General features: G+C 39.9%; 1 protein-coding gene across 2 annotated transcripts in view; it reads left to right on the top strand.

Annotated features, from left to right (window-relative positions):
* Window positions 1-27,969, top strand: part of cdh11 (cadherin 11, type 2, OB-cadherin (osteoblast)) — a 70,989-nt gene that overhangs the window by 31,170 nt on the left and 11,850 nt on the right. For both annotated transcript variants that reach the window (XM_044045031.1, XM_044045030.1), the window contains 7 exons: window positions 3,316-3,374; window positions 16,280-16,690; window positions 17,261-17,400; window positions 18,296-18,590; window positions 19,978-20,097; window positions 21,411-21,578; window positions 25,090-25,277. In XM_044045031.1, the coding sequence (XP_043900966.1) occupies window positions 16,549-16,690; window positions 17,261-17,400; window positions 18,296-18,590; window positions 19,978-20,097; window positions 21,411-21,578; window positions 25,090-25,277 (1,053 nt within the window). In that variant the 5' untranslated portion in view covers window positions 3,316-3,374; window positions 16,280-16,548. The remainder of the gene's footprint in view (window positions 1-3,315; window positions 3,375-16,279; window positions 16,691-17,260; window positions 17,401-18,295; window positions 18,591-19,977; window positions 20,098-21,410; window positions 21,579-25,089; window positions 25,278-27,969) is intronic.

Here is a 27,969-nt window from a genome sequence, read left to right as displayed (position 1 = left end):
TAGCATATTCTGCATCATTTCACCGCAGTCATACTGAGAGCATCAAACTCATGAACACACGCTGACAGTTACAAGCCTGTTTTCACTCATACATTCATGCAGAAAATCACTTTGGGACTCACTCAGTGACATGAAATACTACGCTACATAGCATAGGCGCGTTGGGCCGCTTGCTATCAAACAAATTTCAACATTTCATTGTTCTTAAATGACAAGTGCAGTCTCCCATCATCTGTTTAAAGGAGCCAGATAAAAAATAAACCACTCTTGGTTAAGAAGGTCTGCAAAGGCCAAAATACTAATTAATTAAACCCTGGGTCAAGGATGACTTGAGGGCCCTTGGATCTAGCCAGGTTTCTCCATGTAAAGGTCATCTGTTGTAGTGCCAAAGAGCAGGAGCTGAATGCAGAGTCCAACTGTCAAGGAAACAGCTTCAAACTTCATCCCCGGTCTCAACAGAATACTTGCAATTGCTCTTTGTCTTGACAGCATAGCATTTCTCCCGTGTTAGTGGTGACACTGAGATTCCAATTGGCTGCCATTGTGGAATAAATCCTATCATGTTGAAACACAAGCTTTTAATCCAAAAGAGTGCAATTTGCTTGGATGTAACTCGGATAGAACACTATAATCTGAATACTTATTTTGGTCTCAATCCAGACTTCAATCGTAGCCTTTGAGCTAACTTGTCTTTTGCATATGTACATGAAATGTTTGTGCAAATAATGTATGTGTGTGTGTGCGAGCAGGACAGCATCTTTCAAACAGAGAGAGACCGATTTTAAAAACAAAGTGATGGGTAGATTTTTTTGTGTGCGTGCATCAGACGAGAACCAAATTCACATAAAAACACAAATACCCAATTTCTTGCACCATAAAATAAAAGCTTAACACTTAAGTGCTGGTGTTTTGTCTTTTGATGCTAGATAATAGAATATAGTAGAGCTGTGTGGTGCTTTCAGTGTATAGGTTTACACATTAACATACTGTGATGCACATAACAATCCTATTAGAAAGGTAAACCATGAACTATATTCTTAATATGTATTATTGCCAAAAAAAAGGTCAGCGATGGATTGAAGTTGCATATTCTCTTATACTTTTTGTGTTTCACTTTGTGTTTTCACTTCAAAATCACTCCTCATATATGACTGCAATTCATTGCAGAAAATCAATACAACATATTCTCACTATCTGAAAGCTTGTAACATGTATGAAACATGTATGTAACTGAATTGCTGGCAGTGGTTGACCAATCAATAGGCCTTTATTCATGTGTCGCATATTTTACATGAGACCCAATTCAGACAGCACTTTATAGTATTGACAGTATTGTCTCAGGGTCCCTTGCAGTACCACAACACGATGAAATCCATTTTCTCTCGCATAACAAGCTGTCATTTTCTGGTTGGAGTGAGCTCAATCGTTTCTGCATACAAAGCAGGCAGATTTAGCTGCAGAACGATAATAGCAATAGCACAACAGTGACTGGTATGATTCCACAGCATCATTGCAAATACCACGGAATACTGATGATCATTAGGCTTCAAAAAATTTCAACATGTAAAAACATTAATTTTACTTTTGCTACTGACGCTGTAAGGTTAATATATCTTTTTTTTTTTCAATCTGAAAATGAGAGAAGAAAACATTCCTGCATGCAAATTAGACCAATGTGTTATGGTGATAGCATGCCGATGATTGGTGGAAATTGCCAAGACTGATTAAGGAAAATTCATCATGTGCTAAAAAACCCATGACTGTGTTGTGCATGACTGCATTGCTATTTTCATTCTTCTGTGATGCATTCAATTTAATCAATTCTTCTGAATCAGGGAAATGATGAAAGCGACCTGAAATGATGAGCTTTGATGATTACATGATTATGTATTTTAGCAACTTTCTTTAGCATTGTTTCCATCTGTTAACAAACCATTTGTACCAAACAAAGCACAATGTGTCTACAAAGAATTTCCACACTAATTGGAGGGGGTTGAAATAAATAGCAGACATAGAACATCCACTAACCCACTCAGAGTAATGTAATGCAATAAAGGACATAAAGATATGCTGGCTGTAGATTACGTACCATATTCAAAGGAAGGGTTTGTCTTGGGTATGAATGCATTGAAAGAGCAGCGGTGAAAACTGTTGGTTGATGTAATACATGTGAACAATTTCTTTCCTACTAAAACCACTTGTTTTTCAGCTGCCAAGGTTAGGTTTATTAACGTTTCTAAGAGTCTTGGTCCTCTGAGCTTTGTGATCTTTCACTGCACATTTGGCATAAAATATTATAAAACACCTAGTTTCCATCGTTTTACTTGGGTTCGACCATACCAACAAAATAATAGAGATAGGAAGCACATTTTTGTAAAGAAATACTCTTTGGATAGGCGGTTTTCATCTCTGTGTCTGTGTTTTGTCTCTATACGTGTGTAGCCTTGCCCAAGTCACAAATGTTAATTTTGAGACATGTTGCTTCATACACACACACAGAAGGGAAATGCACTGTACATTCATAAAGCAGCATTGCTGGCTCTGAGACACTCCACTGGGACGGGCCAGGGTTAAGTAGCTTACTCCAGGGCTTTTCACTGGTAGTTACTGATGGAGGCGAGAGCATGTCTTGTTCATTTCTTTGCCCTGATACAACACCTCAGGTGATGTGGGAATGCAATGATAAGACAAAGACAGCAACTTTTGTTCTAAAATTCCTTAAAATCCTCTGTGGCCATTTCTAATCTTCGACTGTGATACTTAAGAGCCCAGACTTTGAAAGAAACATCAAAGCCAACTCATATACTTTGATTCAAAGCTCAATCATAGGAGCATGTATATGATGTATAGTGCATCAATGCTAATGTACAGTGCAGGGGCATATAAATGAAAGAAGGCTGTAGATAAAATGATTCTATTGGTATGGCATATTTGAAGTAAAATTTCAGCAAGTGATATTATGGACACCCAACGCACTTCCTGAAAAAACGTCTGCAGATATCTGTTAAAGCTTTCACTGTTATTTGAGGAGTTTTGTTGCTGATGTATAAATATGCGTGCAAAACAATATATAAATCTTTTGTCAGAAAGTGTGTTTTGTCTAAAAGTCAGATAGCACACATTATAACTGCTTCCCATTCCTTTTCTTATTAGCACAGTTTCATATGTAATATTATGTGGTACATCACACATTCAATTAACACACACCTAATTACATCAGAGATCACATGAACCCTTTCCTCTTCAATAAATGGAAGTACTTGCATGTGATTAATGTAAATTCCCTCTCTCTTTCTTCTCATTTTTGTTACGCAGGTCTGTCACTGTGCAGAAGAGAAAACTGCCATTGCAGCAACACCGGGTATGAGATAAAGGTATGTTCTGCCCTTTTTTTTTTTCTTTCTGTGTGTGTTTGTGTGTTTACTTCATGTTTGCATAGAGCACTTTGTTAAAGAGGACTTGTGAAATGCAGTTTTCTTTACGATCTCATACCTGAAAATGTGGATTACAATGCATGTGCCCTCTGGTCACATGTTCCCAAATTCACTGTATCACAAATCTCACATCTCCCATATTAAGCATTTTTCCCCTTTTGCTTAGAAAAAGTTGAATAGATTAGACGGAGATCTAATCGATCCTGAGTGTGCTTATCAGTGGCTGGCAGGCTGACGAGCCATTTTCAGAATAGCATAGTCTAATCCCTCAACTGCAGCCTGTAAACTGGAAAAAGACAAACTGCTAAAAAAGAAAAACACCAAACAGACAGTAAGTCAGACAGGGACCTTAGTGGTTTTCAAACACCACTGTATACACAGTAATTATGGCAATAATCAATAATGGTTGTATTTCTATTCTATTCTATTTCTAATTCTGGTTCAAAGGCTCTTAGACCCTGTCATCAAAGTCACCTCATGAGGTCAGAGTCATGTGATGCTAACGGTTTTGTTTATGGATATTGAATTAAGAGAATGAATCAGTAATTGGAGATTTCTTTCTTTCACACAAAATGATGACTTGAGCTCTTCCAACACCTGCTTTTGCCGGGATCATTGTTTGGCTGCCAATAAAATGTGTCTCCATCGGCATGTATTGATTACACTGGTAGCGTATTAATCGTGGTTTTAGGGGTTTAGCTACACTGTTGCTGATTGGATGTTTAACCTTCTGACCTCCAAACTGGGATCCGAGCACATATTGCATATCCCATTACAGCGGGCATTCATCCAGATGACCTCTGGTGTGACTGTGTCAATTTAGCAGCTGGCAAACCGACAAAGAAATTATGTGTGTGTGTGTTTTATCTTTGTAGAAAATGAGTCCAAAAAGACACAAAGGTGCTTATCTGAACCAGTCTCAAGTCACATCACCCCTCCCCCCTTCTCTATCTCCCTCACTGTATATTTATCTCTCTCTCTTTCACCAGATTAGAGCTTTTCCTTTAGGACAATTGCAGCTAAAGGAGGGCAACAGATTTATGGTCCTGTGTGTGTTTATGTGGCTGGAGGAGGAAACATACTAGTCGTGGGCTACTTTTCTCCGTTATTTTGGTCTATAACATAAATATAGACAACAGGACGACATTAGGACCAGCACCTATTCTTGAGTTTTTAATATGATATGGGGAGAGTTTCATTCTTCGTTGGTGCTTTACATCAGTTGGTACTGGTAGTGTTGCATTACCTTTCTTTCCCTTTCTCGCCCCGGATGCATCCATGAGCATCTATCTTCATCTGCCTCCATCTTGCCCTATCCCTTTGTAACCCTCTGTTACACCAACTGTCCTCACGTCTTCCTTCACAACATCCATGAACCTTATCTGTGGTCTTCCCCTTTTCCTCCTGTCTGGCAGCTCCACCTTCAACATCCTTTGTCCAATACAATCACTATCTGCACATGACTAAACCACCTCAACCTGGCCCCTCTTACTTTATCTTCAAACCGTTTAACCCAAGCTGTCCCTAGAAAATATATTAATTTCTAATCCTGTCCATCCTGTCCAATCCCGTCCAAATCTCAGTCCTGCATCACCAAAAAAAATCTAATAATGATCTGAGCTATTATGTGAAGGACACATGTCTCGTGCTGTTCTGCATGTACATATCTCAATACTGAAATGAAAACTGTAAATAAGATTTTTTACATTTCTGGCATAGTATACATATCAGATGATGGTGCAGCAACTTGAGAATGAGTCAATATAATTGGGAGAAGAGGTTGGAGTGCAATGGCACAATGGTCCAGGCTATGTTTAATGTCACACGAGGAGTAAGGAATTATGTTCAGTGCAAATGAGCATGTAAACAAAAAACAAACTGAAAATGCACAGTACAGCAGTTTCCCATTCAGTATTAACACAAAGTCAGTGGAGGGTGCAACATAGCGCTGATCATGCCTTTTTATAAAAGTGTAAAGTAAATAGTAGAAATGTTGTTAAAACTCATTAAATATCAGGCTCATGTATCTTTACAAATGCGACACTGATGGGTGTCTGGGAGGAGAGATAAGAAGCAGGAATTAGTGAAGAGGAAGATCCTTATTCTAAGGATGTATACAAATACACAGGGTGCGTTTTAATGCCCCTATCAGTATTGATTACCCAGCAGTCTGACAGATTTAGAGCTGGGAATATAGTATAGCTGCCCTTTCCCAACCCACACAAACACAAGAAGCTACAATGCAATTACAGTATACCAGAGATACAATGAGCTGCAGTGACAGCCTCGTTGAATTAAAAACCATTGTTTTCTTGCGGGTTTATGGCGCTGCCAACCCTCGAAGATCATTTAAGGGTAAAAGAACGATGTCACTGCAAATCCTGTCTGGACACTAAGAGTTTTGATGTCATCACCTGCTTCTTTAGATTTGCCTTTTGTTGTCTGCCATGGTTTAACCCTGTAAATTGTGGGACTCATAAAGTATTATCTTATCTTAAAGCTTATACCACTCAGCCATTCTGAATAATAGCATCCCAATGCCTAAAAGCTACTTTCGAGGCACTGAATCCCAGAGGCTTTGAGCTTTAGATCATTTTCAAAACCACATAAATTCCAAAGTGAGGATTTTTTTCCTTCTGGTTGGCACAATATGTGAGCAATGACGGATTTACTATTTACTGTGTGAATAGATGCACTTGCAAAATGCCTCAATCGCAGTCTCATTTCACATACAAAAAAGCTAGCAGTTTGATGAAGACAGGATAACAAATTAAAACAAGAATGTGACTGACACTCCGCTTTTATGCACAAGTCAACGTCATAGAGTGCCAATTCAAATGGCTGAAAGGCAAGCGAACAATTTAAACTGCAATTAGGGAACTTTGAAATGCCATTTGAGTAAACACTCAAGTTTCCCAAGGCTGTAGGTCTGTATTTTAAAGAGATCAAAAACAAGAGAAAGCAAAACCTCCTCCTGTGAGAGCTGCAATTTGACAATTTTAACAGGGTGACTCTGGGAAATCTCATTTTTGGAAAGATGTGAGGCTCTCCTCTGTCGTAGCAATTATCTTGTATCTGAAAATCCGTTTTACACATTTGCTTATGAAACAGGTAAACAGACGATGATGCAATCATCAGAACATTGGGGACGATGAATGGAAAAGTCAGGTAACTGTGTTAAATTTAAGAGCTTAAGGGATCAAGTGTCTGGAGAAAATGGCATTGCAGAAGAGAGAAATTGCATGTAGAATATGGAGTTATCCTCCAATCTGAGATTACAGGCTTAAATAACGGGCTGCTTTTACTGCTTTTAAACTGAGATAGACCATTACAGACAGACAGAAAGTTTGGTGATGATTTTTTTAAGGATCAGACAGGACTTTTACCTCAACCCATCATGCAGACCTTAGATATTATATTTCAGTGGAATTATGCTCTGCTCTACATTGGCCTTTAACTGTGTTGTGCTATGAATTTATATTCTCCTCTCTTGCTCAGTTACCTTCGTTACTCTTATGTTGTGCATCTCTTAAGGTTGTTTTGTTCAGTTCTTCTGTCAGTACATCTCACTCATGCACCACTCAAATGTAAATATCCCATAGGGAGAGAAAGAGCAGATCAATGTGTTTGCAGTGAGATTACCACGCATCGTAAACCCATAAACCCTGTAAGGAATCAGAGGGATGAGGGGGTCAAAAGAAAGAGATGGTGATTCAGGGACAGCGCAGACGCAACAGAGGGACATCCCGGGGAGAAAGGAGCAATGCAAATATGGATAATATTTTTTTGACAAGTAGGATAAAATGAGAAAAACAGATGGAATGAGAGGCAGAAAAGTACTGATCGGAGGGGGGAGCAGGGAGAAATGTCAGACGGCAATGATACTGCAACACGGAGAGATGGAGAGAAAAAAATGTAAGCCCTTGAGGAATTAACTCTCTCATTTTTCCATGGGGAAGAATGGAAAAAAAGAGGATTTCCACCTTATATCCTCTCAGCCTCCCTTTGATATCTTTCTCTCCCTCTTTCTTTCTCATTTTCTAATATCTTTAGTCTCTATTCATCATGTTTTGAACAGACTCGCCAAACTCGCTATGCATGAACACGGACGGCTAACCGAGCTGGATTCAAATACCTCGCTTTTTTTCCCCCCACTTTTCCCTTCAACTGATTCACAAATTTGGCTGATCTCCTCATCTCTCTGTCAAAATCATTCTTTTTTTGTTTATGTCCTCTCCTAATTTCACTTGTTTGCTATGGACTTCAAAGCACAGTAAATTCCGTTTACCTGGCTCCTCCTTCATCTGTGGCTGTCTGGCAGCTGTGTTAACTGTTGCACGGGGCCAATAACACACAACAGAGCTCGGCGTTGTTGTGGTCGGTTTAACAAGCTCTGCTAATAAGAGGAATGAGCGTCACGCTGATCAGTTAATGGTACATTCACTGGCTCTCTGCAGCGAAGTGATTTACAATTTTAACAGCTTCCAGTGGAGAAACATTAAAATGAGGGTTGATTGAATTACTAATGTAAGGTCATTGGAAACTGAGTCACACAAACATGACACAAGCACTCATCATATTGATCCCCATTAACCCTTGCATGGGCATATTCTTATTGGAAACGTGATTGTCTTTATTAATTATTTAACCAGTTACCTCTTCTTTTAAAGGTAACAATGTATTGAACAATATATCCTCACAGAAACTCTAAATAAAAAAGTATAAATAATAAAGTCACTGTTAAATATTTGCCATGTGTGCATTATAGATTTATGTAGGAGTTAGTGATTTGGATTGGTTGTGATCCTCTTGTCAAGGTGGGCTTCCTACATGTGTGAGGGTCACAGTAGCTGTCACAGTGCAGTGTTTGGATGCCTCCACACTGCTGTTGAAAGGGGATAGAAAATAAAGTGTTTCACAGCTGCAGGGTGAAACAGATTTTAGAGTCAATCCCAAGCCTCAGCAGCGGCAGCAGCTCAAGTTACTCTCCATACCTCCGCTTAGAATCTTCGTGACTCCCTTTTCGCCCGATCTTCCCTTCACTCCTGTTCTCCGCTGTAGCTACAGTTTCCATTCCCTTTGCCCGTCTTAAGTTTATTAAGTCTAGGGCTGAAAAACTGGTAGCGCAGCTGTTATTTTGGACAACCTCATGCCTTGTAATCATCTGCCTGTACTTGTAATCAGTCTCCAAAAGCTGCTTTCTCGATTGTCGATGTTGGCACTAGATGCAAAGATATACAAATTGTCCACGAGTTCCGGCGCAGACTCAACTACAAAGTAGTGATGTTGCAGAAGTATAAATCTTTCTTTTCTGTTTTCTTGGTGTCATCCGACCTCTCATTTTCTCTCTCTCTCTTCCCTCTTGCTTCATTTTCTTTGCGGTCGTATGTCCCTGCTCCTCAGGCCTTTAAGAATCCGAAGTATTTTATTTTTCCTTTAGTCTCAAATCAATTCCAGACGCCCCCGCTTCCTACCCCCCCAACTTTTTCTCTTTCTGTACCTCCCTCAGGGGCTATAACTCCCGACCCCCACCCCCCCACGACACACACACACACACACACACACACGCGTAGAAAAGGAGTATGAACGGCAGTATGTGAATGACACACAGAGGGTCTCAGGATTTGCTTGCTTTTCCATCGTATATGTTCCTAAAAATGTCCATCCTTTCCCATTTCTATTTCAGGAATTGTGTGCCTGCTGTTGTGTGTCTCATTTTATGATTGAGCAGCATCTTGTCCTGATGATGGTTTCCCCTTTGCTGTGTCTGTGTTTGTCTTGGCAGACCCCATAGCACAGTCAGTCTTCTTATCTCTCAGATTAAAAGGTGCAGTGACATTGTCATGAATCTCTTGTGATAGAGTGAGTGTGTGTGAACTCTGAAACTCCGCAGATGTCCCTCTGTGACTTGTTGAATGATTGTATTCATTAAACAGTTGTAGATGTATTCACAAATGGAGACTGAACAACCACGCTGAAATATTTTGAGAGAAAATGGTCATGATCCAAAAATAAGAGATACGAAGTTGCATATGATTAACAATAATGAAAAAGAGCGACATGTGATTCACTGCAGTAACGTCATTACCTATATTCATTTTCCTTTGCAGGGTATAATCTAAAGGTCTCACGCATATATTTGCAGTGTCATTCTGATGCTGCAGTGCAAAGCTTTAATTGCAGTGGTGGATTTCACACAACTCTGAGAGAAAAACGGGTAAAGGGGGAGTAAAAACGAAGAAAGCAGCAAAAATGTAAAAGAAAAAAATAAAGTTCCAGTTATTGTCATTTCAAGCATCGATGTTGAATCTCCACTTTTAATTCTAGAGTTGGTCATTTTGGAGATTACTCACCAAAATTAACTGTAAACATCCGTAATGTGAAGGTCGTTTTTCCAGTTGTTGAATGCGTCTATGAAGAGAGCATTCCGATGCAAACCAATAGCCAGTAAACAACAGTAATCAGTATAATTAGAGCTGCATTGTTTTGCCTCGAGCTTAACTGCATCTCCCGTTGTTTCTCGTTGTCTATTTTGGCTGCTCATTTGGAAGAAAACGGAGAGCGGATTAGGTCGGTCATTGCCTTTTTTTCAGCCCAGAGGATGAAGGTCAAATCGGGAATAGCACAGTGATGCACTCCGCTGAAACATTTACCCAATTACTGTTACAGTTTATGTGTTCATTACGTTTAATAGTATAGAGAAGATATTTTTAACAAGAGTTCACGTTTGCCACTTCTACAATGGTTCTCTGTAAGTGGACTCATGTTCGCAAAAACATTAATTTCAAGATTTACGTTTAGTGACATTGGGTTTAACTGAGTAAATGTTGAATGTTTATGAGTAAAAAGTAAAGCCATGCAGTTACTGAGCTTATCTTATATTACTACTGGTCTCATACTGGCCTATCAAATGGCACAAAACTGGTTGTCTTCACCATTAAAAGCGTAGTGTATTTTTCTTACAGCTTGTCACAATAGCTTTTTGCAGCCATCAATTGTAATTTTAGAGAAATAACTTATAAGTTGTAGTCAATTGTGCTAGTAATTGTTTGATTTATAAAGGAAGTAGCCTAGTAATTCCAGGTTTGGAAGCTTCGATCAATGCCAATGGATGCTCTCTCCCTTAACAACTGAACTGGTCCTGCATGTAACATATACTCGGCTGTTAATCAAAAATCAATCAAATCACCTGTTCCTGCATTTGTGTCATGCATGAGAATGAGGTTTTTACCAACCATACCTACTCTCCAAGCAAGAGAGTCCATTTCAACTTGCAGTCTCTCTCCCATCTGCCGCTTTCTCCCAAGAGGAATCGGCTCTGTCACATGGAGGAATCTGATCCTCTTCAGACGTTTCTCTCCATCAAAAATATATCAAAGCTCCATGACACAAAGAGCATTGGTTTTAGAGAGAGATGGATAACAGGTGACTAGCACTTGTTCCAATTAAATCCGTTGGTGACGTATGTCTCTACCTTTTGTCCCCACAGTATTGGGTATATATGTAACCCCAGAGTTAGTAATTATTGTCTGTGCAGCCATATCATGTGCCTTTAATGGTGCTTTGTGTCACTGATACTTTGATTTATGCCTCTTACTCTCTTTCCCATATTTTCTTCAGTTATCTGTCTGACAGGGCAGGAATTATGAAACGGTACAATTATAAATTATAGATTCTACTACAATTACGGTTTCAAATTCTTTGTTCTGGACATAAAACTACATTGGAAGAGGTAGAACTTCCACCCCTCTCCCCTGTAAAAGTATATCTAATTATATTTAAGTGAGGCTGATCATAGTACAAAATGTGTCTGTGTTTGTGCAAGGTCTTGTGGATGCTAATTATCACTTGTGTTCCACTAATAGTCTAAAAAGAATCAGCAACCTTTATACTCATCCTAAAATAATTCACAGCACACATTACACACACACATCCACACAAACTTTGAAACAACTGAGTAACCAGGGTTGTGTGTGAATGTGTTGCTGTTGATAAACTCTCATTAATCCCTATTTTAGCGAGTGCTGAGAAAGCGGTGTAGCTCCATCTTTGTAATTGTGCCTCCCCCACAGACACTTGCGCACACACACGCGCACACACACACACACCTATTAGGACCTCTAATTGAAAGGCAATTAATCCTCAAGTTTCGTGGTGTGAGCTAAACGCTGGGTGTCTGTTTTCAGCAGCACTCTGTTTTTAAGCTTTTAACAGACCACAAAGAGCTGGCCACTGAAACAAGACACGAAAAGTGAACTTTGATACACTGACTCCCTGTCTGTACATCTTTGTCTTTTCACATCCTTTGTCTTTTCCTGACCCTCTCTGGCTTCCCTTTTCTCCCAAGTTTCATACAACCATGTTTCAGGAAAGAAAACTACAAATCATTGTGATTATTACTATTACGTGTTGGAAATCTTAATAGTTAATACTTAACTGTCTAATCTTCAAATCACCCGATGTGAGCAAATAATTTAGTCAGGTAGGTTTAGTCTCGGGTTGTTTGCCTTCAAGTGACTTGACATTTAACGAACGGAAATTATGACCCATGTCCTTATATCTATCTGCTGCATATCACCCATTGTCCCTCTTGCTCTCTGTTGGGTTCATTTCATCCATACTTCATCTCATCAGATCTCCTCTTGAAGACTTTGTCAGTTGAAGTAACCAGACGTGTATAATGGAGGGGAAAACACAGCCCAGAGCTTTGCGTATACACCAGAATAGCTTGGGGATTTGTTTTGGATTTATGCAGTAAAATCTCATTTTAAACCTCATATGACCCCCTTACCCTTCCCAGCATAAACAGAAAAAGAAAAATATCACATCTGGTTCAAATAGTATTTTGGGTTATAGAGGGGTCCTTTTGCTGGAGGCACTCTAGTGTGAGTGAACTATTGCACACCATTGTGTCCTTGAGTTACTGTAATCACCTCCTAAACACAACTTTGTCAGTTTAGTGTAACTACAAGTTAAGTACATGTTGAAACCAAAATAAAAAAGGCCTAAAAGCAGAGTAATGCATATTGAAAATGTAAATACCATTTAAATATGTTCAAAAAGCACCTTTGATATTTATTTCTTAAATATACACTTCAAATGGTTTCTTTTTTAGTTCATTTTAGTGACGTGGGGTAGAAAAGCATTCTCATTTTTAGATGAAGCAATGACCCACAGATCTCTGTTGTCCTGTTTGTGTCAGAGCAGACTCACAAACAAGCCAAATGTCACGAATGTGACTGTGAGAACACGGAGGGGACAAACATGTCGCCTTCAGGCTGTGGCGTGGGAACGAACAACACATTCTACATCCCTTCCCTGTTCAGCTTTGACAGTTTGCTAATTCAAGCATGATCCTTTCGTTTCATGGCTTTGGGGCAATCGATATCTCCTGTGGTCATTTCAGGCGAGGAACGGCAGGCTTGCTCGTTGTGTTTCAGGCATTTAAATTGTGTTAAGGTGACATAATCATGGTCGTTATGAAGTCCAATAATAAATCATTTGAACACCAAACAAACGCTAAATGATAAATTAATCAACATCACAGAATATTTGTGAAAAGTATAGACAGACAAAGACAATCACATGAGGAAAACCTTAGTTGTATCACATCTGTACATTAATTAATCACTTTTATTACTACTGGCTTGTAGAGGGATGGGGGAGACACAGAATATTTCAGCAGCTTGGGCCAAATGTGTATTTTTTTCCCCCCCTTTCTGTAAAGTTTCCAGACATTTTCCAATGTGATTTTAATGGCTGCTGTTTGTGGTTTGGCTCAGCTTGAGGAGAGGGAGAGAAATTAAAGAATAACCCAGACAAGGACACCAACAGATGCAGTGCTGTGAGAGAGCGAGCGAGTAAAACACTCACAGCAGATTCCAACACGTCTACCATGAACAGGTTAAAGTGTTCTATTGTCTTTATTGTGGGAGATTCAGTGGTTTACAATGTGACACAAACATTAGTTTCCAGTTGGGAAAGGCTGTCTGACTAACACATACTTAACAAAACCTAAACTTAAGCTGGCGTAGGTGTTATCAGGTAAGCGATTTGTTAAGTGGGTAAAATCTGAGCTCAGTGAGCTGTATGTACAATGCAGACTGTGTGTCAGTGCCTCATGCAACTACTAAAAAAACTAACCCACTAACTGGTTCAGTGAAGAATTGGCAGGTATGGTTGTACATAGTCAACTACAAAGAACCGTTGGTAAAGATATGTCAGCCAGCAGGACGCTGTTACTCCACTGCTCTGTATGACACGCACACACTGTGCGTACGGCCATATTCTAATGTTAGCCAATGAATCACAGTAGTCTAGTCCAACACTTGAGTCATGGATTCACAGTAACACTCCAAGCCCAGGGGAATAGCATGCACACACACACACGCGCGCACACACACAGTCTTATGTGACCCTTGAGTCATGTATTCAGACAGAGAGGAAGTGGTCTGGCCAAAAGGCATGCTCTCCCTGGGGAGTCATTATCACTGTTTCTGTGTTGCATTTTTGTGAGAGGCTCTCACTGTGTCACTCGCTGAAACAAAAGAATACCAGACGTCAAATGTGTACAGTTCAGGTGCCACAATCCATATGCACTGATGATGGAAAGAAAAGAAATAAATGTACAGTATGTGCAATAGAAGGGGGAATGGTTTCCAAGCTACTGCTTGATTTGAATTAGATAGCTGGGACATGTCATTGTCATTATGCAAGTCGCACATTATCATATTGTCCGTCACACCTGGCAGTCATTGTCCACCCTGCTGTTAAACTATTTAATTATCAGCTTTGATAAGGTGTCAAGATATTGTTATTTTTGAACTTCTATATTTTTAATTGCTGGATAAATTGGACAATTAATTTGACACGAAGGTAAACAACTGTAAGGACAAGAGACAAGTAAGTAAAAGCATTTAGGCTAAATATTCACAAGGAAACATGCACATCCGTCAAAAGACTCAAGGGTAATTAACCAGATGATGAGCCGTAATGGGATTAACTGTCAACACTTCCTGCTTGGCTGGTCATGTGGTCAACAGGAGCCCATGGGCCCTCAGGGAAACCAAAACAAAAAACAACAGCCAGGGTAAACATGTCCAAACTAAACAACACAAAGGACTACTATCATTGTCTAGAATGAATTCAATGAGCAACAACAGACAATCCCTGTTCAACCATCTCAGCAGCCATAATGGAGGCTGGTCATAGCTTCAGTTGTGAGCAAATATTGCATCAATATTTAACCAATTAACCCCAGAGAGGGATAGCTATACATTAGTGTTACTGTGAACCATTAATTGACTCCAATTTTACATTAAGCGCAATTATGTGTTTCCCACTTTGCATCAGTGTAACACATTCAACATCTATCTTTCACCTGACCTTGTATTCCCGGTGAAGGTTAATGTCATGCTGTCATGGACCATATAATTATTATTGCCCTGAATTCTACTTCACCCAAGTACAGAGCTATTTGTCTTTCATTATCCCCGTTTTCTCTTTCAATATTATTACTCTTCAGATGCATTGGCTGTTTGTTCAAATGGTGTCAAACATTTACTTACATTTCCCTGAAAATGATCTCTAAAACACTCCAGGATTTCATGTTACTGCACAGTAATAAAGTTGGAAGTATTGAGACATTGGTACAAGTGTTATGAAAAGGGTTGAGGTTTGACATTTGGCCTTACGTGTTTGGCAACAGGTTTGACTTCCGTTTCCTGCTTCATCTAAAAATGTAAAGATGTTATAGAAAACATTTGTGTCAATGTTGGTTCCAGGTGTGTTATTGTTCAGTTACAGACATAAATATGCAACAGCAGCAAGACACAGTAAAGGCACAGGCATCTGCTACTAACAGACGCATTAACGTAAATAAGTGTTTCACAAACAAATTCAAACAGAATCAAACTTGAGGCTGAATGTAGCCAAGAGTTTTTAGATCAAGAAAAGAAAGAACGAGACAGAAAGAGAAAATCATGCTTACTGAGTTCTTACTGTCATTACACAACCAAAATTGCACCACAGAAGTACGAGGTCAGATGGAGGATTGATCAGAGTCGCTGTGACTGAGCGTGCCGCCACAATGGACCAACCTGACCCAATGTGTCTAACATTCATAAAATTTTATGATAGTCGGAGGAAACCGGGAAGCATGATTATTCTGTTGGAACTAATTGAGCATTATAAATGTAGAACAATCTTTATTACCTCCACAATACTCACTTGATGCCTAGTCATCTTTGGTTCAGTCCATTTGATCTCTGCATCATCTATTTTTTCTTTTTTCGTTTTTTTGCTTCATAGTTTAAAGCTACTGGATTTTTCCCTGGATAAAATGTAGGTTGTTTATTATTTGTTCACCGAACACACCCAAAATGGCTGAATAACTGCCTGCTACTTGTCCAGTATGGTGTTTAACAGCAAACTAAAACCCCTGAAAAGACGATCTGAGCCCCTTGCTGCCATTCGCATCATCTCCATTTTGTTTTACATGGCTTTCATTACATTTGCAAACAACATAAGTCGAGCAACATAGTGACCCGGGTGTTGTACATTGCCTGAACCTCCCACACTGAATCAGTCTGTGTCTAATTGAATTAAAGCTAATGAGTTTACAGATAGAATTGTCTGAGTAATTAGTACAATGTCCTAATCAAGACAACAACCGTTTAACAAGTCACATCTTCAACTGCAGTCTGTTGACATTAGTCTCGTATGACCAGACAGGAACAGATGATAAGTTTTTTTTTGTTCTCGTTAATTGATTTGTTTGAAGGTGAAAGTTTGAATTAAATGTAACATACATTTGTTTAATTACTTTGTCCTCTGCTCTCTTTTAGGCTTGATGACTGGACAATAGCAGGAATGAACAAACTGCATTAGTCAAGAACAAGGACACAAACGAGGCGAACAAAGGCAGTGACGTGAAAGCCGGTGATGAGAATCCACATCAACTGTCGCCATCTCAACTAATGAACTAGATATTCATCAGAAGCATTTTGTTTGCAAAAACTGAATATCACCTCAGTGGGAGCAGAGCTCCACTGAGTGCAGATTGCCAGGGTTTTAGAGTGAAGAGTTGCTTGTGTTGGACAAGAAACCAGTGCTGATGATGATGAAGCGGCAGGGCCTTGGACTGCTGAGAGCCATCCTGGTTTTGGTGGGAGTATCTGCTCTCTGTAGTGTCGCATTAGGAACCCGGAGAGGAAATGCTTCTTTGGATCAAAGGAGCAACAAACACAGACATGCAGGTGTGTGATTTAAAATGTGGCGATGTCATTTATACCAACAGCAGAAGTGTATTTACATACTCCTATGTATCCATCGTACTACGTTTTTTGTTTTTTTTATTAACTAGTGATAAATAATTGTTTCCATTGAGGCAAACATAAGTGAAAGCAGATGTTCAAATAAAGCTGCCCCTCCACAATAAACCACAGTCTGCTCCTGTTAGCAGCTGCACTTAGGCAAGTCAAGTGCCGCCACACCTTCAGAGCTACTTTTTGAAATGAGTGTTGTTCCCACCAGCCACCCACATTTTCTCAGCTGGATTTTGAACCAATGATTCATAATCCAACACTGTTCAAGAGGTTGCTGCCTCCAGCCCACGTCTGAATTCAGCTTGTTGGAAATATTATCAGAAAATGAACTACAGTTGTAGTGATAAAGAAATCCATTCATTCACCATAGTGACCTAATTTTACCCCTAACAATAGAAATAATATTCAAATGAAAGCTCATAATAAAATGTTGCTGTGAATTTTAGGTTAAACAGAGAAATGTAGTATTTTTAAGACGTGTATTGATGTTTGCTTTTGTAGGTCACCTGTCAATGCGTAGACACAAACAGAGGATGGGGAAGGAAGGGCAGGTACTTCATAGGTCCAAGCGTGGATGGGTCTGGAATCAGTTCTTTGTCATTGAGGAGTACACTGGACCTGACCCAGTTCTGGTGGGCAGGGTGAGTAACAAAAAATGCCTTTTAAATTGTATTTAATTGTGTTTCTATATTTGTCTCCTATTGTTTTTTTCTTTTGTTTTTTATGGGTCTGAGTCTGATGATAAGGATTAGAGTTGATTGAAATAATAGCTGCACTGTAAATCAAAACAAAAGCCGGACCGATATTAGTCCCAGTGAAGTTGTACTGAATTATATATACGTATGCTGGCCTGGTGATGCTCTGTGCATGCACCACAGTTGCCACCCCCTGGCATTGACCCCAAAATAATACAAGGAGGCAGTGTACAGAAGGGAAAAAAAAAAAAACTGTGAAAAATATAGTGAAATCCAGGCAGGTACATCTTTTGAATGATGGGGAGACCGGTTGCTCTGCCAGCTCAAAGACTTGAATATTTTAAAGTTTATGGATGGCTGGAAGACTCAGAATGGAGCTTGACATGCTAACAACTACTCACCAGTTAAAAACTAAAGGAAATCACCTAATACTAACAAACTGCTGACTGAGAGAGGTCATGTTAACATTGGCGAAGATGATGATTGGTGGCCCCACTACATAACACCACTCAAATTGCAGCTTTCATAAACAATGTTTCATATCATATTTCACTGTCAAGTGGTTGTTAAGGAATATGACACGGTTTTAAATACCTTACTTATTGGAATTTGAACATCTCACAGAGCACAGCCTGTCCGTCTTTTTCATTCAGCTCCTTTCATTTGTGGAAATGAAGAACGGAACGTTACCTGTGCAAACCAGGCTAAATGTCTCAATGTGCAATTACTGATCCGTCACTCTTGTACTTTATGTTCCACGGTGTCTGAGATCTAGATACTGGCAGCACCAAATGCATATGTGTTCTTTGTCTCACTCTCCCCTTGTTTCTCGTCTCTTCAGCTCCACTCAGACGTAGACTCCGGGGATGGAAACATCAAGTACATCCTTTCGGGCGAAGGCGCGGGAACAATCTTTGTTATCGATGACAAGACGGGCAACATCCATGCCACAAAAACCCTGGACCGTGAAGAGCAGGCCCAGTACACCTTAACAGCCCAGGCAGTAGCAAGAGAGAATAATCGGCCCCTGGAGCCTCCGTCAGAGTTCATCGTGAAAGTTCAGGACATTAACGATAATCCTCCTGAGTTTCTGCATGGGCCATACTACGCCAGGGTGCCCGAGATGTCCAATGTTGGTGAGTAGTCAAACTAAATGGTAAAGGAATGGGAGGGGAGGCCAAGTTTGATGCTGAGGAAAAGGGATGGACTCATGTTAAAGACTGTCAATGGATATATTTAATATTTGATTAACAGTAAAACAAAACAAAAACATTTACGTTAGGTTATACAGTGAGGATTTTCTGGTTCTGTGGTTATTTTTAGATCCAAACTAAGACCAGTAGATTTGTTTCCTTTCCACATAAAATGTGATAATATTGATTCATATGAAATACTGATCTTGATGAGTACAGAGTCTCCGCTGTAAATGGAGTGACATTTGTAAATGAAGTCCCTGATGAAGTTAGTGTTTTTTGTCTGCTAACCATCTTCTTTCATACATAATTAATCATAACTGCAATCTGAACACAGGAAGTGTGGCAGAGAAGTGGACATGAGACAGCACTTAGCTGACACATTCAGCTCTTCTTTTTTTTTTTTTTCTTTTATCATATGTACTGTGCATGAAAGGGATAAAATGTGCTCAACCAAAAGCAGACGCAAGGAGATACTAACAGTATGTTGGCACGGGCTCTTACCATCTCTTTATAGTCTTTTTTTTTTACATAGAGCTTCTGATTTTAATAGATTTTCTTTCAAAATATAATGTGGTCTTGGGGATTCTTCAACCCCTCAAAGCTGACCTGAAATGAACTGCACTGGCAGTTGTGCTGCCTGAAACCCAAGAAATCCTTTCTCTGAATGAAAAGGACTTCCAAAGAAAGAACATCCGTTAGCCACCTACATGAGTGAAGGGAGTGAAGAGTAACAGAAGGGGAGGAGCTACTGTATTTAGATGGAGAGGGATTTGTGCATAATACACGAGTATAATCAAACCAGCGTTGTATGTCAAATCCATAGCTTAAACAAATATATACACACTAGAAAGAGGAGTTAATGTGGAAGGGGAATCAGAATCGGGCGCAGGTAGGGGTTCAATGTTTTGCTCAAGAAAAACGTTTCAAGCCCTCAAGAAACTGAAACCGCCCCATTACTCAAGAAAACCTACTTAGCTGCACCACCTGAGTGTAGTCATCCACCACGTTTTGATGGTGTCATAAATCCAAGAGCTATAAACTTGTCAATGCATGACATAAATGTGATGCTCAACACCAATTATCAATATTAGGGGGGTATGAAAATGATGAAATGTAGGAGACCAGCTTCATGGGAGCATGTTAGCTACAGTGAAGAGTACAGGTAAAGTTTTTTTTTTTTATGTCCTTTTCACATCCAGTCAGTGCAGACAGGTGAAACAGCACACACTCTTATGACAGGCTTGTTTGTCAAACTATTCTTCAACCGAATCACTGAGGCAGAGTCATTTCCTCACTTGTCTGTCATGTCTATGTTTCTGTCCTATAGGTACCTCAGTGATGCAGGTGACAGCCACAGATGCTGATGACCCCACCTACGGCAACAGTGCCAGGCTCGTGTACAGCATACTGAAAGGACAACCGTATTTCTCTGTGGATCCTCAGACAGGTGAGGCTGAAAAGAGAACTCTGCACTGACAACCACCTACATCACAACCCATCTTTGAAGTAGCACCATGCAAAATAACTCAAAGACTACATATAGAGAGGCTTATGGGAATAGTATACTACATGCTCACTGGACAACATCCTGTAACGTATAGTCACATACACTTAGCTATCTATTTGGTTGTGTCATATAACTAATATACTTCCTTTGAATAATGTTTAAAATTTAAACTTAAAGACATGTTGTTGTATTATGTACTGATAATGATTGACCAACTGTTGATTGTCAGTTAAGGAAAATGCCCAGAATCTGCAAATCCTAATTATAACAGCATGGGAGATAACAAGCTTTATTTTTTACCATACTATAGGCATATTTTGGAAACTGCATGTTGCTGAGACTTGAGTGAAAAGGTCTCTGCTTTATTTATATTTTACATTACCTTCTACCACTGTGAATACAAAAAGCTAAGTACTCACTGTTACAGGGATCATGTAACACCAAGTACTTTTCTCTGAAATTGGTGAGAGAAGAAGGCAGTGTTGTAAAAAAAAAAAAAGAGGTCCCCAGAGCCCAGGCCTAATAGCTGGGTTTGCATTAAAAGAAGAAATTGGATGTCAGGAGAAAGGTTAGGGCAGACACCCAGCTATGCTGGGTCAGACAGGCTGCAGAAGAACATGAAGACATGAAGACAAAGGTTAGAGGAGGAGAGAGGAATAAGTTTAAACAGGGCAAGTTCATGGAAAGAGAAGTTGGTGAATAGAGAGGGAGAGAGATTTGTACAGAGTAAATCTGGGTAATCAAACCAGTGTTGGGTATTTGACTGGCTCAAATCCATAGCTCACATTTCTAATTGGTTTGGAGATTACCAGCTTTTCATTCTGTCACTCACCCAGCCACATGCTCACACAAATGTGCGCGCATGTGCACACACACACACACACACACTCACCTTCCCAAAACTGCAAAAAGACCTCAAACTCAAGACGGAAGGGAGGGACAGAACCAGAGCAGTGGATTAAACAGAATGCAAAAATGACTGGATCTTTAAATGTAGAAAACGAAGGCTTCTTAGTTCTCTATGCAAACAATAAATGGTGATTTATTTTCTGATAGAATGACATCTATTACCAAGTAAATAAATGGTTCAAAGGAAGAGAATCTGAATGTTATGTATAGCTCTTACGATAGTTTGACATATTATGAGAGGGCTACATAGGGAATATTTGCCTATGATATTGGCATACAACTACATCATCATATGTGAAAGGTGCAAAAGGTAAAAGTAATCTAATAAAAACCTGTCCATTTAGGTACAATCCGTACTGCTTTGCCAAACATGGACCGCGAGGCTCGTCAGGAGTATGACGTCGTCATCCAGGCCAAAGACATGGGTGGTCACATGGGCGGGCTGTCGGGGACCACTGAGGTTAAAATCACACTCACAGACGTGAACGACAACCCACCAAAGTTTCCACACAGTGAGTACAAACCCCTGCTCTATCTATTTATTGTTAATGACACCTAATGTATAATTGACATTTTCTCCTCGTGTAGGCTTCCTTTAAATTGTGGACGAGTGTATGTTAGTGCACATACACGTGTGCGTGTGTGTGTATAGCCCAGAGGACATGTCGCTCGCTAGTTACTGTGTGAAAAACTCAGGAAGTCACTGTAGGAGGCAGTGATTTGTACCACTATGCCGTCTTCAGTCGGTCTCCAGTCTAACTACATGACTAACAACCCCTTTCCCGCAATCTGTCTATCCTCTTCTTCACCCTGTCTTTTCCGCTCAAGTTTATTTCGGCCCCATTTTTTTCCCCTCTTTCTCCTCTTTGCCGCCCCCCACCCCCAACCCCCTGTGCAACTTTAAGCAAAGGTACTCCTGGCAGAGATTCAGTAGCTGTAGGAATGGATGAAGAGAAGAAGGCAGGGGAAAAGAGCAGACAAGGGCTTAGAATTTAACCAGTGGAGAAGCTGAACAGGCAAGAAAAGAGAGGGACATAAGCAGAAGCAGTGTAGGGGAGAATATAAAAAACTGGGAGACACACACAGAGAAAGGGGCTGTTCCTGTGTATTCCAACAAGCTGGCAGTGTTTCAGCACTGAGCTTTAATTCAACAAAATATTTATTATGTGTTTCAAATATGGGAATAAGCAAAGCAAAACTAAATATATGCAGTCACGAGTTTAAGGGTTTATTGTCATACCTTTGTAAAAAATTTAAAACTTAAAACTTAACTATTGATTACACTTTACTGGTTTATATGCAAGTCAGAAAAAAAACTATAAACAAAAATGAACTTCAGAATTTCTGACAATTTGCACCAGACAACCTCACCAAGAGACCACACTAATCTCTTAATTCAAGAACTTAGTTCAGTACAACATAGTTATAAGAGAAATCAATAAATGTTTGTTTAGTATCTCAGGGTCACCCGTCTGTTGAAAAAAAAGAAAAAAAATGGAGAAAGATAAGCAAGTCGGGACAGAAACAAAGAGGCTGAGGAAAGACAAAAATAAAATTCAAAGAGAAAAAGGTAAAAAAAAAAAACAGTCAGAAAAAAATATACGGCACAGCATGTGTGAGTTCACAAAGATTTTCATTTCCCATTCAAGCCGGGTTTTTTTTTCTTTCACTCGATGGCTTGATCTCCCCGTCTGTGTTTGACACAAACTTGCTGTCCCTGTGATTTCTCCCTTTCATCTAATTATCAAGACACTTTTTTTTGCACCAATGGAGGTCTGGAATTCTCAAAAGGAAAATTAACAAATTAAATCAGTTGATAGAAAATGTGTAACACTTCTTAAAAAGATAATTTGTATTTCAAAAATGTCGTTCAGTGTAGGTGTTTTCAGTTTTAAAATAACACGTTTTTTTCAGAAGAAACTTCCCTTATATACAGCTACCATACACACTTGCCCTTACAACAACAACATGACCGTTGCTCCTTGCTAAATAATGGAATTGAACCCTAATAAATTTACTCTTACTGGTAAAACATGCGATTTTATGTCGTCAAATGTCTGCTAATATGCCAGGTTGATACAAAACATGCTTGAGCTTTACATACACATATACATAAAAACAACAAAGCTAGTGGTGCCCTAGCACTTTTGCACAAAATAGTGTTTTATCTTATTTTCCTTGACACCGAAATAATAATAATAATCAATATTCTGCATAATCACAGTACTCACTGCAGATCTGTAAACAAGTCTGCCCACAGCAGGTATTTAGAGCACCAAGCAACGGTTCTGCTAATGACTATACCAAAGATGAATCATGAAGTAATCAACCAACTTCAAATGACCTGTGTAAAGTTTGTGTTTGTGTGATCAAAATATTGGCAAACGTTCCCTTTAAGAATCAGTTTAGTGGTGCAAACCATAAGCCTTGTCCACGCCCACCACAGTATTAACACACAGCACAAAGACACATTAGCTCTGGGAATAAACAACTTCCCAGTTAACACACAATACATTCATTACTTAATATTAAACACATAGCACATCAATTTAACAGTTATAGGAAAAAAGTTTGGATTCCCATTAAAATTACTGATCTAATAGACTGTGGTCATTATATGAGTCAAGTTTATGTGCTTACATATAAACTTTACTGGTTTTATGAGCGTCTCCTTCCAAGATCGGACTGTGAACAAAGCACAACCATTAAAGTAATGGCAGTACATTTTCTCATAGCCTCTTCATGAAGAGTGTATGATAATATTAGTAAAATACATTGGAACTCAGCTTTGTTTTCACTGTGGTCCTTGAACGTAAAAGCCCACAGTCAGGTACGCCATTCTGCCTTTTCTATCACACAATGTTGAACTCAGCTGCCATGAGCCATTTAACTAAAGCTACTTAGCAAAGAATATAGCAACAGGCAAAGTGAGGGAGGAAAAGGGGCAAAGGGAGGGCAAGGATGAAATGAGCTTCGAGGCAGAATAGGCAGGCATTTGAGTGTGAGAGAGAGAGAGAGAGAGAGACGGGGACAAAAAGGAGCAGGAGAGGAAAGACAGGCATGAGAGAAATGGGGCGGATGTGGGGAGGAGAGTTGAGGATGAATGGTGAGATTTAGAAGGATGAAGTAGAAAAAGGAGAAGCAAATGACAGATGAAGAGGGAGGGGAGGACTTTTGGAGACGAGCACACACACATGAAGAAGAAAGAGGAGGGGATTTAGTGAGGATCGATGGCGATGTGGTGGAAAAACAGTAGAGGGCTGGAGGGTGGCAGCGGGGATTTGGGATGGATGGATCTAGTCCTGTGAATCGCTCTCCACTCTCCTCCACCCATTTTTAGTTGGAAGCCACGTGACCAAATCAATTTCATGATTGACGGGTTTGCTACACATGGGCGAGGAGGATAAACATGCTAATGGCATAAAACCAGTAAAATGATGAGTCCGCTTTCAGTCTGAATCATCACAGAGCTGGAGAAGAAAATGACAAAGGATGGATTGGGGAAGAATGGGGAGCTGAAGAGAGGAAGTAGAAGGAGGTGGTCAATGAAATGCCAGTTTTGGGAAAATAGTAGAAAGTGGATGATAGACGGAGAGAAGAGGAGGATTTATGGGGGAACAAGAAAGGACAGATGGAAGAAGCTGCAGAGAGAAGGGTCAGTGAGGAGTGAGATGAGGAGCGGAAGGAGTATATGAGAGACAAGAGAGGGAGAAAGATAAAAGAAGAGAGAGACATATGGTCCTACCCTTCTCATTCTGCAAGCCAGGTGTCTACTCCCTTAGACATACACACCTGACACTACAGGGGATATTAATATCCTTTAGGCCATATAAGACAGATGGTATAGTTCATGTTAATCCCTCACTGCCCTCCAAAACTGACCCTGCCTCAGATAGTAAATACAGTGGCAGCCAGCCAGGAATCCTCTAAAGAGTGTTGAATACCAAAGCAAGCCAACAGTAACATCAGCAGCCACCCAAAGCAAAGCCAAGATAATTTTCTGCCTCTATGTTTTCTCCCCAGGTGTTTACCCCATGTCTGTGTCAGAGGATAAAGTGCCAGGTGAGGAGGTGGGTCGGATAAAAGCTAAAGACCCCGACCTTGGAGACAATGGAATGGTGAACTACCGCTTAATAGATGGAGATGGAATTAACATGTTTGAACTGACCACCGACTCCGAGACCAGAGAGGCTGTTATTAAACTGAAGAAGGTAAGGGACGAAAGAAACACCTATGTTTACACAAGTATGGTCCATTTAGCACATCGTTGATATTGCATCACCTATCTAAGTGATTACAGAGCCACTTTTGAATTCACTGTGACTCATATTTCCAGCCACCAGATGAATATTACATCCAATAAATCACTGTTTTACTCCTCACTCCTCATATTTTAGTCAGTAAATTGCATGTTCTACTAAGTTCACAGCTATTTGTTTTCCAACAGTGGAATTTTAGAGTTTTGTTTTTTTTTGGTTAAATTAATACAAAAGTGCAGTCAACAACATCATTGACAGCATAATAAAGAATGAGTCACAGCACAGTTGTAGGTCAGACAGCTAAACAATGTGCTGTAACTCATTAAAAAGCTCTTTCAAGTGGAGGATCAAATAATGAGAATTCACCATTATTATATAAAGGACACCTTTTTCATTCAAGTCGTTGTAATCATCCATTATTACAACAATGATTCAGAAAGATTAAGAAGGAAAGGGAGCAAGTAACTATGTAGAGATGTCCGGTTGCTTTTCCTTATTGACCGTTTCAAGAACACTGGTCAGAAGGAGTGTTAGTTGATTGTAGCCGTTGTATACAGCTAGTTCTCATGGAAATTATGTGTGCGTCATCGTCCACTTCATTTCGTTTGACACCACAGAAATGTAACTGTAGTTGGCAAATTTTGTACGGACAAAGCAGAGCCTTAGACAGTCCAGAGTCAGAGAGAGACAGAGAGAGAGACAGACAGAAAGAAAAAGTTTGTGTGGTGTTGACTCCCCTGACAATCCACACAGTTTCTCATTGTGTTGTGACTGTCATGAGTGAGTGAGTCGTGAGTGAGAGTGCATTAACCTCCGTGCTTCCCTAGGCCAGAGAGCTCATCTTGAGCACTGACTGTAAAAAACACACACACACACACACACACACACACTGCTGTCTCTTTGGCTGCAGGTTAGGATTATGCACAACACTAGCTTTTCCCTGACAAAGCATCCAACATTTGAGTATCTCAGATAAAGTTATTGTATTTTTTAGCTGATATAGCAATATCTGGGGAATAGATAAGTATACATTTGATCATCAACTGTTCTCATTTCAGAACGGGCATTGAGATGTGCAATTATGTCCTTAAGAGTATTTGTTATGTGTGGCAAGAAGTGTTTCCTGTTCAGAGGGAATGACGTTGCTGAAAGGAATTGGAGCAGCCAGCCTTTAACCTAGAGTGTGTATTTTTTACTGATGTGGTTGGAAAATCTCTGTCCGATTCAATCGATGTGAGTCTCTTGATTTTTTTCTCACAACCATGTGAATAAGCCTTTGGAGCTCAGTCGAAGGGAATGGCATTAAGACTGCCAGTCTAAGAGGCTCTCCTCCCACTGGTGTCACCAAGACCCAGCAAGGAAATGAGTGGATGATTATAATGATGCACCCTTCTTCTTTCTTAAAAAGTGTGACCTCACTGTAAAAAAAAAGCCTGGCACACACACAGACACACACTGGTCTGCATGCAAGCAAAGCGAGTCCCAAACATGATATGTGCCGACATTCACTTTGTCTTTAGGCAGAACTGTGTGGAAGAAGCCAGAGGGGGTTTTAACTGAGGCACTTGAGGGTTGCACTTTTGTTGTATTCATCATTCATCATTATGCAACCACAACCTTGGAGCTGCTGAGCGGACCAAAGTCGATACAGCCTCACTGAATGAATTAACACATTAAAATGAGGAAACAAATAAATATAAAAACAGTTGATTACCAGCACCACTTTTCCGTCACAGTAGTTCTGCTGATTGATGCATGGCCATGCCTGTGTGACTTCTGTTGCAACAATAGAGTCAGGAGGTTTGTCTGGATGATAAAAGATTGAAATTATGTCAAAAAAGTCCAGTTTGACCCCCTTATCTGTTTGAAAAAAAAAAAAAAACATTTGGATGTGTATGACCCCTTAGTCCAGTAATTTGCAGACAAGTCAGGGCTGCAAACGCACCTACAACTGAAGTAAACCGTAATCAAAATAAGTCTTTAAACTAGAGAGTGAAATCAAAACATTATGTATCGTGCTTGAATTTGATGTTGAATTGTAAACAGCATGTGTGTGTAATACCATGCAATCCCACTTTTCCTCACTTAGTCTGATTATTGCATCTTGATTCAGCAGCATGTCTATGAATGTGTATTTGTGTGTGTGTGAGACCATTGTGTTTTAATGCCTCTGGGGAAAGCAACACCTTTTGTACCCAAAAGTCAGTACCATGCAGAAGCATGCGCAAGAACATGTTCAGACTCACACCTAAACACACTTTAAAATCAGCATGAAGAGCAGCCTAAATTGTGTATCCTCTCACTCTGCTTCACACACACACACACTGGGATGAGCTTTAATCAGCTATTCTCTTTCATCTGTGTCCTGACGAAAGCAGTCCACGGAATATTAAGGAGCACTATAAAAGTGTGTGTTCTGAGTGTGTGTGTGTGTGCGCGAGAGAGAGAGATAGAGAGATTGACAGAGAGGCAGAGAAAGAAAGAGGGGGCAAAGGAGACACAGACCAAAAGAGAAAGAGAGAGAGGCAGCTTAACAATAGAAGGAAAATGAAAGAACTGGGTCACATCTATTCTACTAGCATTGTACCTGTCACCAAGTAATGCAATGGCACCACCAAGTCGGATGCTGCTGTGACTGAATGCG

This window comes from Solea senegalensis, linkage group LG15 (genome assembly GCF_019176455.1).
Source record: "Solea senegalensis isolate Sse05_10M linkage group LG15, IFAPA_SoseM_1, whole genome shotgun sequence".
NCBI lineage: Eukaryota > Metazoa > Chordata > Actinopteri > Pleuronectiformes > Soleidae > Solea > Solea senegalensis.
The sequence above is the reverse complement of the archived record's forward strand: the minus strand, read 5'-3'. Positions and strand labels throughout refer to the sequence as shown.